This window comes from Miniopterus schreibersii (genome assembly GCF_964146895.1).
Source record: "Miniopterus schreibersii genome assembly, chromosome: 14".
In the NCBI taxonomy this organism is placed as follows: domain Eukaryota; kingdom Metazoa; phylum Chordata; class Mammalia; order Chiroptera; family Miniopteridae; genus Miniopterus; species Miniopterus schreibersii.
The window spans coordinates 31,636,312-31,650,668 of record NC_138114.1 but is presented as its reverse complement, the minus strand read 5'-3'; the positions used below and the strand labels follow the sequence as shown (position 1 = coordinate 31,650,668).

General features: G+C 36.9%; 1 protein-coding gene across 5 annotated transcripts in view; it reads left to right on the top strand.

Annotated features, from left to right (window-relative positions):
* Positions 1-8,766, top strand: part of ATAD1 (ATPase family AAA domain containing 1) — a 38,100-nt gene extending 29,334 nt beyond the window's left edge. For all 5 annotated transcript variants that reach the window (XM_081159033.1, XM_081159032.1, XM_081159035.1 and 2 more), the window contains 2 exons: positions 5,703-5,836; positions 7,678-8,766. In XM_081159033.1, coding sequence (XP_081015159.1) covers positions 5,703-5,836; positions 7,678-7,798 — 255 coding nt within the window. In that variant the 3' untranslated portion in view covers positions 7,799-8,766. The remainder of the gene's footprint in view (positions 1-5,702; positions 5,837-7,677) is intronic.
* The last annotated feature ends 5,591 nt before the right edge of the window (positions 8,767-14,357 follow it).

Below are 14,357 nucleotides of genomic sequence, written 5' to 3'. Positions count from 1 at the left end.
TTTAAAATATATCTTTAGTGATTTCAAAGAGAGGAAAGGAGAGGGACAGAGAGAGATAGAAACATCAATTATGAGAGAGTCATTGATTGGCCGCCTCCTGCATGCCCCCGACTGGGGACCAAGCCCACAACCCAAGCATGTGCCCTGACCGGGAATCAAACTGCAATCTCCTGAATCCTAGGTCTATGCTCAACCACTGAGCCACGCCCACTCGGGCTAGTTTGTGTTCTTTCGGGATGAAGTGAGCATTATATGTTTAAGAGCCACTTGAATTTTTGTGTGAAATACCTATTCATATTCTTTGCTCATTTTTCTATTGCATAGTTCTTTTTTTCTTATAGATTTGTAGAAACTTGACTATATTAGGGTGATTTTGTCTAGGGTGATTTGAAAATATTTTTCCTAGTTTATCTTTTGACTTTACTGGGATGGTTTCTTTTTTCCCTTTATGACTTCTGGGTTTTGAATCTAAATTAAAAAGGCCTTTTCCACTCCATATTTATAAAGGAATTTTCCAACTCTTGCTACCTTTCCCCCCAAAACTCTGTAACCAAGTACATTTAATGACATGGTATATTCTTCACGACCCTAAGCATCCTACGTACACTCACTGTTTGAACTCGCTGTCCAAATTGGGGGCTCCAGTCAGATTCCTGTAGTTCGTCTCCTTTAAATCATCGTCAGGCCCATGGCTCATTTTGTTCCACACATAACATACCTACTCCCCACCCTCCTGTATTTTCCCATCATAGCTCATCTAAATATTTTAGTTTATCTCTAAAAGAAAGAATTTCTTTTAACCTAACATCAGTGCCATTATTATACCTAACAAAAAAATGACAATACTTCATTATTATCATTGAATATCCAGTCTGTTCAAATGTCTTGTCTCCTAAATGTTTTTTTTAAAAAAAAACACTATGTATTTATTTAACTCGGGACTCATATAAAGTTCATAATTTGCTATTATTTGATAGTTTTTACATCTCTCTTTATCTATAGAGACTTAATCTATAGGAAGGCTATGGAGTCTTCCTTCATCTCTCTTTTCTTTCCCTCTCCCTTTCAATTTATTTGTTGGGGAAAAAAGCAGGTTGGGCTTGTCCAGATTTTCCCTTATTCTGAATTTTGCTGATTTAACAAGGAATAATTGCTTGTTTCTCTAAAATTCATCAAAAAGGATCAAGAGACTGGATGATATTCAGGTTCACGTTGGCAGGAGGGGAAACAGGACTACTTCTAAGTAGAATTTACTTTCTCATTAGAAGAAACAATATCTGGATGTCCTTTATGGTTTATTTTTATGTTTAAATCTTTGCAATATATTTGGTATTTAGATATATGCGATATGAATAAAACTTTGCTTTTTTTCTAGATGGATACTCAGTTGTCTGAGCATTGTTTATTGAATAGGCCATCTTTTCCTCATTAGAGGTGCCACCTTTATTACATATTAAATTCTCATGTATTGGCTGTGTTTCTAGATTCTGAATTCAGGTCATTGATCTCTTGTGTCTTTATGCACGAGCACCATGATCTTTTAAATATTGAGGCTTTACAAATTTTATTAGCAAGTAGGGTTAGACATCCTGTATTGTCTCCCAGCCCAAAGTTCCCTGATAATTTTTGTCCATTTTTCTGTGTGAATTTTAGAATTAATTTGTCTTATTCCAGGAAAAACAAACACTAAGTTTTGGGGAGATCATAATTCAAGAGAATTATGATCTTTTTGATGTTGAATCATTCTACTCAAAAGCATGTATGTCTTTTTGGTGGTTCATGTCCTCTTTCGTATCTTTTAGTAGTGGTCTGTTCATTTTTTTCTTTTCTTTTTTTTTTTTTTTTAATATGTCTTTATTGATTTCAGAGAGAGGAAAGGAGAGGGAGAGAGAGAGATAGAAACATCCATGGTGAGAGAGTCATTGATCAAGCCCACAACCCTGGCATGTGCCCTGACCGGGAATCGAATCCAATCTCCTGGATCCTAGGTCTACGCTCAACCGCTGAGCCACGTCCGGCCGTGCCTGTTCATTTATTTCTTTAAAATATATCAGAGTAGCATGTTGTATGCCATTTTGCAAAAGTTTAAAGAACCTAGCAAATTACAGAGATTAGATCATTGTTATTAACTATTTTGAGAATCATAGAGATATCTCTTTAAATAAAGAGATAAAAGCTAATGTAGTCTTTCCTTAAAAAGCATGAAATGTTTTTTACAATTCAGGGAAATTTCTAAAACCCTCCGTGTATTCTAGGTAAGAAACTCCTGTCCTAGATGAATGAGAAATCAACAAATTACATTTTGTCTTTTAATTAACTATTTGGTAACTGCTTTAAAAAAGACATTATGTAGTTGTACTGTTGTTCAGATAAAACATACTTAATTGGTAAATCTTGAACAAGGATAAGTATTAAGGAACAGTGCAGAGAAGAAAACAAAGGGGATAAAATCATTTCACAAGTTCTTTTGAATTAGGGTGGCTATGATATGGCTAGAAATGTAACAGGTCTTAGAAAGTATTTGCTGACAATTTTGTAGAGACTTCGAGTTACCTAATACTATTTCATTTTAAAATTTTTAAATGAAAGATGGCATTGCACGGCTGGAAGTTAACCTTTTCAAACCACGTATATATGGTCTAATGCAGATATAGATGATTTACATGTTGATGTATATAAATGATGAGATTTAAGCCTTTTATCTCATAAGACAATCATACTTTACACAGGCCATTCAGTTTCACATTTACTTAAGAAACTATTCATTATGTCTTATTTTAACTTTGATTTCAGTATTCTGCTTTTTTTTTAACAGTAATATCTTTGGGAATTCTTTTAGAATTTTATTTGTCATGGGTGCAGGGAATTTTTAGCATCCAGTTTCTTATTCATGAAAACACAAAGGATTAGTCTCTAATCAGTTTTATGATGCAGAATATGAATGCTCTCTAGATAACTGCTGACATGGGGACATCTGATTTCCCACTAACTCATTTATATGCTGGAGGCATATTGTTACTTCAATAGGATTCGTAAGAAATTAATCTAATTTTGTTAAAAGATGCCTCAAATCAATAGCACAAACATTTGTTTAATAAAATGAGCACCATTATGCTTACACACTGCTGAGCAGAATTAGGATTTTTGATGCAAATAGACTAACAGACTTTTTATATTTTGTGAGTTTTTATTCTCTGAAGAAAAGAAGGAAGCTTATGAAATGATAGTGTTTTCTGATCTTTCACAATTCTGTATTGATAGATCCTTAACATACTTGCTCATTTAAAAAAGATAGTGTAGTGGTTTTGACTTAAAGTTTTAAGTATAAAAATAATTAGAATGAATAAAATATAGACCTTATACTAGTATCATGTTTTTTGGCTTTTTTAATTCTCACCTGAGGATATCTTTTCCATTGCTTTTCAGAGAGAGTGGAAGGGAGAGAGAGAGAGAGAGAGAAACTGATGTGAGAGAGACACATTGACTGATTGCCTCCGACTGTGGCTGGGGATCAAGCCTGCAACTGAGGTACGTGCCCTTGGTCAAAATCGAACCCGGGACCTTTCAGTCTGCAAGTGGATGCTCTAGCCACTGAGCCAAACCAGCTAGGGCTACTAGTATCATGTTTGACTCAACAGTAAAGAGATAGGGTTTTCCCCCCTATACAAACTAACCTAAATTTATGCGTGCTAGTGCAGAATTGTTATATGTCATCACTGTGTAATGATTTCTATTAAAAATTATTCATTTTGAGTAAAAATAGTTATCAATTTGACATAAACAGAACTGTATTAGCTTTCTTTTGGTTAATATTTGCCTCGTATATCATTTTCCAGTCTTTTACTTTCAACTTTGGCCTTTTTCCTTCAAATGTAACACTAAGCCTGTTCTGTTTTCCCTTTTGACAGGGTGTGGCTATTATAAACCTCAGATAGCTACATTTTGTTTTTTTAATAGTCTGATCTTTTCTTTCACCAGCATAGTTTAGGCTATTTGCATTTGATTACTCATAAATTTAGATTCATTACTTCTTTCCATGCATCCTGCTTTTTCTTTGCGTTCTCTCCACTCTGTATTCTTTAGTGTTTAGTGTATTCTTACATTCTTTATTCCTCTTTCCCCCTTTCTCTACTGCTTCGGAAGTTACACATTCTCTTTTAGTGGTACCCTTAAAAATTTTTGACATACATACTTAAAGTCCAAGTTAATAATAGGGCTGCCCTCTTTTCAGTACTATAATTTAAGACTGTAGAATGCCTAATGTAGCTGCCCCCTGTGGATTACATTTTCTTATTGTCTAGCATTTTAGTTCTACATGGTTTCTCTACCCCAAATTATTATTATTACTGTGTATATAGTAAAACTTATTTAGATTTATCTATACGTTTACTATTTTCTTTGCTTATCATTACTGTTTGCCTCACACCCACCTTCTGAGTTCACTTTTCTTTTTATCAAAGAATACGTGATTTCTTTTTACTTAACCCCACCTTTAGGAATCAGAACACTGTCAGGTGAGGTCGCAGTTGCAGAGCTGACAGTAGACCCTATGTCCTCTCACCTCCAAGTCTCTTGACCTTGTGTAAATTTTCTCTTCTTACTTAAACACTGGGTCTTCCACAAAAACAAATGTGAATTTAGTAACTAGTAAGGGTGGCATTTCAAATGAGTGGGGGAAAGTAAATGTTAAGACAGATGGTTAGGGGGGAAATATAGCTAGACCTCTATCTACTACATTGTGTTCAAATCCTGGTTCTGCCAATGGTGTGACCTTGGGCAATTTATTTAACCTTTCCAGGTCTCACTGTTTTCTGAAAATGAAAATGAGAATACTTACCTGACAGGATTAAATGAGAATAACACATGTAAAGTGAATGACACAATCATTTAATCGATGGTAATTATTATAGGTACATTTTTTTTCTTGCCATTTTTCTCCATCTATAGGTAAGTTTGGTAACGTTGTATTAACCCAAGTCTATTATGTGCCCATACAGTCACTTTGGCTTGACTATATAAGTTTAGGCCGAGAGCAAGACAGTAAGTGCTGAATTAATGCTGAGGTAGAACACCAAAGCATTACAGTTAAAATGGGTGTTAGAGTGTTTCAATGGAATATGCTTTTTGTAATGGACTTGGACTTAAATAATGTAGGCTGTTTGCCAAGTATGTTGACTATATTATAGAAAAGCGTTAACTCGGGACCTTTCTAAGAGTACTGAAGTGAATCCAACATTGTTTGAATGTTTTCTTCACTGTCACTCCATGATATATCTATTGAGACTTAGTCCACTCTTTGGTCATAATGACAATAAAAATTAGATTTCAAATGTTAAGCTTTTATGGTTAAAAAAAACCTTTTTTAAAAATATATCTTTATAGATTTCAGAGAGAGGAAAGGAGAGGGAGAGAGAGAGAGACAGAAACATCAATGATGAGAGAGGCATTGATCAAGCCTGCAACCCGGGCATATGCCCTGACCGGGAATCGAACCCCAATTGCCTGGATCCCAGGTCGACGCTCAACCGCTGAGCCATGCCTGGCCGGGCAAAAAAAACCTTCTAGAAACTGAAAATACTCTAATGATTCTCCTTCTATGCTGTTCCAATATGCTTACCATTCTTTAAGAAGAGTGTTTGGATATCTCCTTTGCAGTATATTTTGTTTGTTTTTTAAGTGTGTTTTATACATCTCTGTCTAAGGTGGATAGACATGTGGACCTGTTGGAAGTTGCCCAGGAGACTGATGGTTTTTCGGGAAGTGACCTGAAAGAGATGTGTCGAGATGCTGCCCTCCTCTGTGTCAGGGAATATGTCAGTTCTGCCTCAGAGGAAAGGTATGTGTGTATAGAGCTGAGCTCTGATATTATCAAATCCTCTTAGAGCTTGTAGGTTAGTTTCTTTTAGTTTGCTTTACAATACCAACTCTGCTTATAGAGTATGAGGGAAATTGGAATTAACAATCTCCCCAACTTTATTTCTTGTCTTTTTTTAAAGGTGAGTTCTGAAAATGAATTGGGAGTGGGAAGGGGTTTTGAGGAGGGTCTAGAATGAAGAGGTAGAAGTAAAAACTAAATTTATACTGAAAATCCATGAAGTTGGCACAGAATGCAGACAGAAACTTGGGTTTGCCCATCTCCACTAGGAAGACCAGGTCCTCTAGTACTCCTGGGTTGCTTTGCATCTTAAATTCCTCAAGTTCATTTCACATGGAAATGAGTGCCTTGTCTTCCAGGAATTTTACATGTAAATGGGTGGGCCTTGCTGTGGACTAGATTGCAACTTGTTAATAATGTATTTACTAAACAGATAAACCATTTTTACTGCAGCAAATTTCAGTTGAAACCAGTTTCAGAGTATGATGAACTTGAGAATCAATTTTGTACTAACTATTCCAACAAAGATACTACTGAACTGGAGTCGCTCCTCCCTGGTGAACCATGCCCCTTGGGAAGTTTTCCAAAAGCCTACTTGCCCTAGTCAGTATGACACTGTATTTCCAAACCCCTGTTCAGATTAGCAACCTTAACGAAGGATCCTGTGACCCTGGCAAACTAGTGTACTTTGAGGACTTGTGTTGAATGTGTTCTCCATCTCTTGCCCCTTTGTTTCTCAGTCTCCCTCTCTCATCCCCCTGAAGCTTTCACTCCGAGACCTGGATTTACCTGTTGTACTCTTGTGTTTAATTATAGTGCATTGCCATAGGAAAAAAGCTTCTCTTGGTGTAGAAAGGTTTGCTCGAAAGCTGCCCTGTTACCGCTAGCTAGGTATGCACTAGTTCTGGACCTTTCTTTAGTGTTCCTTTGATCCCTTTCTTGCAGAGGGCATCTCCATTTATTTATTTATTGCCAGATTGCTCCAGCTACTCTAGTGCTAAAGTTGGGAATACTTTTGACCTCTGTAGCCAATCTACCTTCTGAAGGTTTTTATTCTTGTAAATAAGATTAAGAAGGGGAAAAACAAAACAACTTACGAATAAATTTTGCTTAAATAAAATTACATTAATAATGAAAATCCTGTTTTTCTGCTGTCCTGAAAGCCCTGAAAATTTTATATTTCAGTGTGAAAAATCTGACCAATAGACTTGGGTTATCATAACTTTTCCCCAAAGTGGTTTTTCCTAAGTGTCCATAAATTACAAAGGAGACATTATATACAGTCTTTCGTTTTTCTTATTGTTGAAGTGGGGAGGACTCAGATTAGTTGGTTTTTATTAATAGCAAATCATTTTATTTTCAGTTCATCAAAAGCTAAACATACGTAAGTATACATAGAGAAAAGCTACATTTTAATTTCAGTTTCATGGCAATAAACACTTGACTCCTTGATTGGAATTAATATTTCCACTTCGGTACAGTGACACACCTTTGTGTAACATTTTCACCATATGGTGATATTCTGTACTTAGATACTTCAGTATCTGATTTTAGTTACCACAGCTCTAATATTTATAGCCGACCATTTTTAGCTTCCTACCTCTTAGCAGTCAGTGCTTTTTAAAAATCTCCTTAAGATTTGTATATGTATAGATAATTCCTGGAAGAGTTCACATTAAGCGTTAATTGTGGTTGTCTTTGGGGTCTTGGATAGGAATTTTATTTTTTAATCATGGTAAAATATTTTAGGGAGATGTATTCTAAAGTTATTTGAACATTCGTTGGTTTTGTTTGCATTTTAGCCATGACGAAGATGAAATTCGGCCTGTGCAACAACAGGACCTGCATCGGGCAATTGAAAAGATGAAGAAATCGAAGGATGCAGCATTTCAGAATGTTTTAACACATGTTTGTTTAGATTAAGAGTAAAGGTCATGTGTACCAGTCAGTGCAACCTGGTTTGGTGTGCTCTGTTATCATTAGGGAAATAGAATGAAGGGAGAGTGTTCTTTAAACAGTGAGGGAGTTGAATGACACTGGTTTTATACTCTGAATTCTAAGTTATTGAGATATAGTTATATAAACGGTATTACCACTTGTCAGAAATCATGAGGAGGAACAGTTTAATCCAGCCTGCGTGTGGGTGCTTGTGTTTGACCTTTTTAGCCATATGTTGCAGCCTTCTAGCATCTAAGCTGGTCTTAAAGTAACAGGTGATTCACTGAGTCATTAGTGAGAAATGGGGATGTGGTTAAGTGCTGCTGTCTAGATATGTGAGTGTGTGTGTATTAAATGTATATATTCACACATTTTATATTGACATTCTTCTGTAGATATGTTTGAATACAGAAACTTTTTTTACCCCAACTACTGAATCAAAAAGTACCAAATGCTCTGTATAGTGAAACTAAGATTGAAGGTTGTGTCTAAAAGGTACAGTGATTCAGCCATTTCCAGTTGTCACTTGTTTCAGCTTTTTTTTAAGATGAGCGTTCTCTGCAGTTGAATAGTTGAAGTCAGCTTCATTTGAATACTTCGTTGTGGCTCAATTATTATGGTTGTCAGGATAATAATAATAGTTGTTCAGAGATCAGCATTGAATGGTTTCCATGCGCTTGTGTGATCAACACTGATTTCACCCTTCCGCAAGCATACTGAGTAGAGACATTTAAAAATTGATATATGTAAAGGTGATTGAAAGCCATTAGAAAGAGTGGCTTTGAAAAACCTCAGTGCCATACAATACATGTATGTGACTTTCCCTTTCTTCATTTAATGTTACATAGTTCTGTTGTAACCATGGTTTTCTAATGTTATTTTAAAGTTATGTGTTCTTTATTTACGGTCAAATATAATTTGGTCATCAAAAATAAAATGATAATTTAAAACAAGTAGCTGTTACTAAATGTGTTAAAAATACCAATTGTACCCTAGGTAGTACAAATATACACATCAAAATTCCTACATTGTATCTGTAGTCACTTGATGCTGTGTGCACTACATGTCGGTGAAACTTTCTTTTGTCCGCAATTTCACTAACTAGAATTCTCTTATTGTCACTTAAACACACAGCATGAGGAACGTGGCACACTATGACACTGAGGTGCCCCTGAATCATCAGGAAATGAAATTACGCTCTCTGTGTCTTTGTTTTGTTTGTATTTCTCTGAAAATGCTCAATCTTTATTTGTGAGTTATTGGATTAATTCTTTGATAATAAGCCCCTCACTAGAACCTGTTGAATAGTTTGTTCTTCAGTTGTGCTTTGGTGGGTGGGGTAGAGGTTGGGGGAGAACACTTTGGATAACAAAAATCAAGTTTTGAAAAATTGTGAAGATCATTGAATGCAAAACACAAGATACCAAAAAAATATAGTCTCCATTTTTAATAATTATACTATTATTTTATAAATGTGTAATAAAGAGGTCCCTCTTAATTGATTTTTCTCTACTTATGCCTTGGTCTTTTTCAGTTATGTAAAATTTTCTGGGGTGGTTTTGGTTTATAAAACCTGCCCTTGGGCTGTTTCTATCTTGCTGTGTGGCATTCACACTTAGAGTATACATACCAGTATCTAATCATTATTTTTGTTTTAGTATGAATTTTAGTAATCATTTTAATCTGATGACATATTGATAAAAAATAAGGACTGATACATTTTTTCTTATGTCTCCTACCTTTTTATCCTCTCTTAAATTCAGAATATCCAGTAGTAGAAGTTACCAAATTTATCATGGTTTTAGTCATCACATGAAGTTAGAGAAATACCCCGACCCCATATGGCTCATCGAGGCATCTGAGTGCAGTTGAGGAAACTTTGTCATTATTATTTTCTTACTGTTTCTGACAGAATATGCATCTTCCCTACGTGATAAATGTTGGGAAAGGCCTTCTTTTCATTTGTTTTTATTAAAATATAGTTGAGATGCAGTATTATGAGTATTTCAGGTGTACAACATTTATATAACCTTATGAATTGATCACGATACATCCAGTAACCGTCTGTCCCCGTACAAGTGACTACAATAGTCTGCATTTCCTTGTGCTGTGCATTACATTCCTTAACTTATTTATCTTATAACTGGAAGTCTGTGGCTCGTATTCCCCTTCACCTCCTCCCCCTCTCCTCTGGCAAACATTGTTTTGTTCTCTACATCCATCAATCTCTCTCTTGTTTGTTCACTTGTTTTGTCTTTTAGATTCTGCGTGTAAGTGAAATAGTATGGTTTTTAACCTTTGTCTGCCTTATTTGAACTTTGCATAATACGCTCTAGGCCCATCCAAGATTTCATTCTCTTTTATGGGCAAGTGAAATTCCGTGTGTGTGTGTACCACATCTTTATCCATCAGTCAGGAGACGCTTACGTTGCTTCTATATCTTGGCTGTTGTGAACAATGCTGCAGTGAACATAGGGGTGCAGATATCTTTTCAAATTAGTGTTTTTGTTTTATTTGGATAGATACCCAGAAGTGGAATTGAAGAAACTACTTTATACTTCTAAAGAACATTTAGTGTTACATAACCTATCTTTCTGATGTAGGCATGCATTTGACATGTGTAGTTGGAGTCCAGGTTCTAAGGTATTTCATTTTGGGTATCGTTAAGAGCACTGGATCTAGAGTTAGAGTGTCTAAGTTTAAATCCAGGCTCCCCATTAATTAACTGTCCTTGGACTGGTTATCTAACTTCTTTGAGCCTGCATTTCTCATTTCTAAACTGCAGTGACAGTGGCACCCACCTTATAGGGCTGTATCGTGAAATAATGCGTGCAAGGCACTCAGCACAGGTGCCTGGCACAGGTAATGTGATAGCCACCACATTACTGTATTACTGTTACACACTGGTGCATGTATCTGGTGACCAGGCTCAGATTTTGAGCATTCTCCATGCTTAAATCGTTTCCACTATCCCCAAAGCTATACTCTAATAGAGGATTGGGATGGAAGTGGAACACCTGTGTGATGTTTCTCTAAAAGCCTCATTGTCGGAGGACTTCTGATGAGTCTGGTGTGTCTCAAACTTTTCCCAGGCCTTTTAAAAAGGAGAGTTTAGTACCGCAATATTTGAATCAATTCATCTCCTTTATGACTTCTCTCCTTTCTATCTCATTCAACCCTCACCCCTACTTGCAGGGTGACCCAGAATTTGCCATGCTATCAAGAGCTGGGTTGGGATGACCTAAGTATTCTATATGGGCCATGATAGCCTAACATTAGTAGCTATAAATACTACTAGATTTGGTGTTAGATGGGGATGTCTGCAGCCTTGAGTGGGCCTGTATAAAAATGGCAGCTTCTGCCACTGATAAGAATTTTTTTTTTACTGGATTTGTGTTGTTTGTGGACAAATATTATAATTTTCTTTTGGATAAAGAAAATGAATGATGTATATTTTAGAATTCTCTTTTTAGCTTCTCTTAAGGTCAGTATCAGGATATCGAATAGAATTCTGGTACGCTGAGCATATATCCTGCATGACTAAAACCTCAGCACTAGCTAGAAGCCTCAAGTAAAGCCATCGAATCATTTCCTTTAGAGCTGACGCAAATTTCTAGAGGGACTTCATTATTGTATCTGCTGTCGATTTAGTCATCAAAGATAGAGTTCCCTTACTGTCTCAAAAGTTAAAGCTCTCCTTACACTTGCAGGTGAAAATTCTAAGACATGTTCATGAATCTGTATTGAGCGGATGTATAGCACACCAGATGCAAATGAGATCAAACCTAAAAGAAACCATTTAGCAATAAGTATAAAAAGAATATCCTCAGTAACACTGGTAAAATTTGCACTATTGTAACTTAACAGCTTGTAAAGTTCTCATTACCAAAACACTGAACTGGGAGTATATTTTTGTGATTGTCTAATATTTATAGTTATAAATCTGCTTGAGAACATTTTTAGTTGTGAGCTTTTGTGCTTTGAAATACAACTCCAGTGGATGTGATTGCCTATGTGGACACCAAGGACAGGTTTGTGAATCGTGACAGCTTAGCTTTAAAACTCGAGCCAAACATATTGAAATAATTGCCGGCATGTAGAGCTTGGAACTGAAATAGAACACAATGGTATATGCCTCCCTAACTTCCAAAAATCTAAGAATAACCGAGATACCGACACGGGATGATAATATATCATCCAGCGTCAGTCTTTCACAGATATGTCCGAGGGAGATAAGCATCGTCTGTTGGGCCATAGTGTTGGGTACCATTTAGGGTTCTATTGCAAGAGGGCAACTCTAGCTGACTTAAGCAATAAGAATTTACTTGAAGGATATAGGGAGTTCATAAGATAAAAGGGAAGCTAAAGAACTGGGCTTAGCATAGAAACTCAGAAAGTTCCAGAAGGTGTTTTTTTAAAAAATCAGGTATTATATAAAAATCTTGCTTTTATTCCTCCATTGAATTAAATGAATTCCCAACCATTATTCAGGATTCAAAGTCCTGGGAGTGCAAACCCAGGTCAGCAGTCACCCCTGGCAGTCCTGGAGCTTTTGAGAGAATGATCTTCCAGGAACTCCTTTGGCTTAAATGGTTTGAGAGCAAATATCTGGATTTACTGACTCATCAAGACTAAATGCAAAAGGAGAGCTGTATTTCATCCAGAGGAAACAGTATTGTGGGAAAAGGTGGCTGGGTGCACAAAAAAATGACACATGGCCAGCTGGTCACATGAAGCCCTAGCTTATGCTAAATGAAGGCAGTATTGTAACTCAAGTGGGCGTGCTGAAGTATGAGCCGTGTGTGGACAGGCTGCCAGCGTCTGCTCGATCCAGTGCCATGAGCTCTTGATGGTGTGCCCAACTCTAGCTAGGTGATCACTTTTTAACTTGTACTATATATTGTTCCAGGTAGTGGGTATAAAAAAGGACAGTGGAGACTGAAGCATAATACTGGTTTTTGTTTTATTTACAGGGCGAGTAAGCTCTTCCCTCTGATAGGCAGGGTGAAGGACTGATTGTCCCCCTTCCTTCTAGAGTCCAGTTAGGCTGGCTCTGGACTGTAGCTTTATTTAATAAGATTGCGCGGACGGGGCTGACTCCACCCCCTCACCCCACCCCCCGCAGGTGCCTTTGATCTTAGCAGTGTTTGAGCTGGAAGGGATTTGGGCTGCAGGTTTATATGTTTGTGGTTCTTTGGTTTCAGTTCTGACGGGTTTCTGGCATCCAGCCACCACAAGAATGCGCAAGACTTCCAGGCCTCTTCTGTCATTTTCTCTGCAAAATCCAGGGAAGGGGGACTGTCTAACCTGGCAGGTTGTTTTTGAATGTTTCCAGGTTTCAATCACTATTGTCTTGAGTGTTGGCTGGATTCTCCCCTGCGAAGTCTCCATCTAGTCTGGCCTGCCCTTCTGAGTACTATGTCCAGACTCAGGAGTCTGCCCTCATATGAAAAAGTACCAAGGTTGCCTGCTCAACTTTGAAGGGCTTATTTCTCCCTGAAAGAAAGTTGGGAAAAAATTACTTGCATCCACTGTTTGCTAGCCTCGTAGAAAAAGTATTATTTTATTTTTTCTGGATTTTTCTTGTTACTATGGGAGTGAAGGTCTTTCCCATCCTTCTACATTCTAGCAGAAGGAATTGTACAGGTATTTATTATAAGTCGTGTAAAGTTCATTTTCAGCTTTATAGGTTTCGATCCCGGCTGTGGAACTTTTATTACATATGGCAGTGTAGCCTTAGGCAAAATCTCTTTTCTTCTGTGGGCACCTGTTCCCTTATCTGTAAATAGGAATCATAATGTGTACCTTCTGGGGTTGTTTTAAGAACCATGAAAATGTTATGGAAGCTAGGAGGTGAATCTGGCTGTAGGTTATCATGTCCTACACAAGTCATCTCTGATTCTGAGCTCCATTTTCTTATCTATACAATGGAAATATTGAAATAGATGTGCTTTTCACTAAACAGCACACTGGCCACATTGATAGACAGATATAGGGCCCTTAACAATACTGACCTGATCATCAGGACTTCTAAAGTGGGTGGCTTTTTTAGCTACTGAGGGGTGTCGGCCTTGGTAAGTGGACTTGTTTTAATAGGCCCAATTATAAAACGCGCCATGGGGTAGGCAAATCATAGACACTCCATTTCCTGGGCTCTGTTGGAGCTGTAAGTTTTTTCCTTTGGTTGTTGACCTTGAATATCCAAAGATATGGTACTTTATATAATTATTTTTATGATTTGAAGATAGGATAGGGGAAATAACCTCCATAGTGATTAATGGAATTAATTTCTTCCATGAATGTAGGTTCTTAGTGAACACACTTATGGAGGCCATTCTTTTGACTAGTTCAAAATACCACATCAGTGTTGGATTTGTTTACGCGAAAACAGTCTATTATTATTTCCACTTTCGCTGAGCTGAACTTGACCTTTCAACTACTTATGGAAAGCAGGGTTATGCAGTAAGCATAAATCAAGATCTTCACCCATAAGTTCTTATAATATATACCAGTTTACAAGAACTTTCACATATTTTAGTAAAAT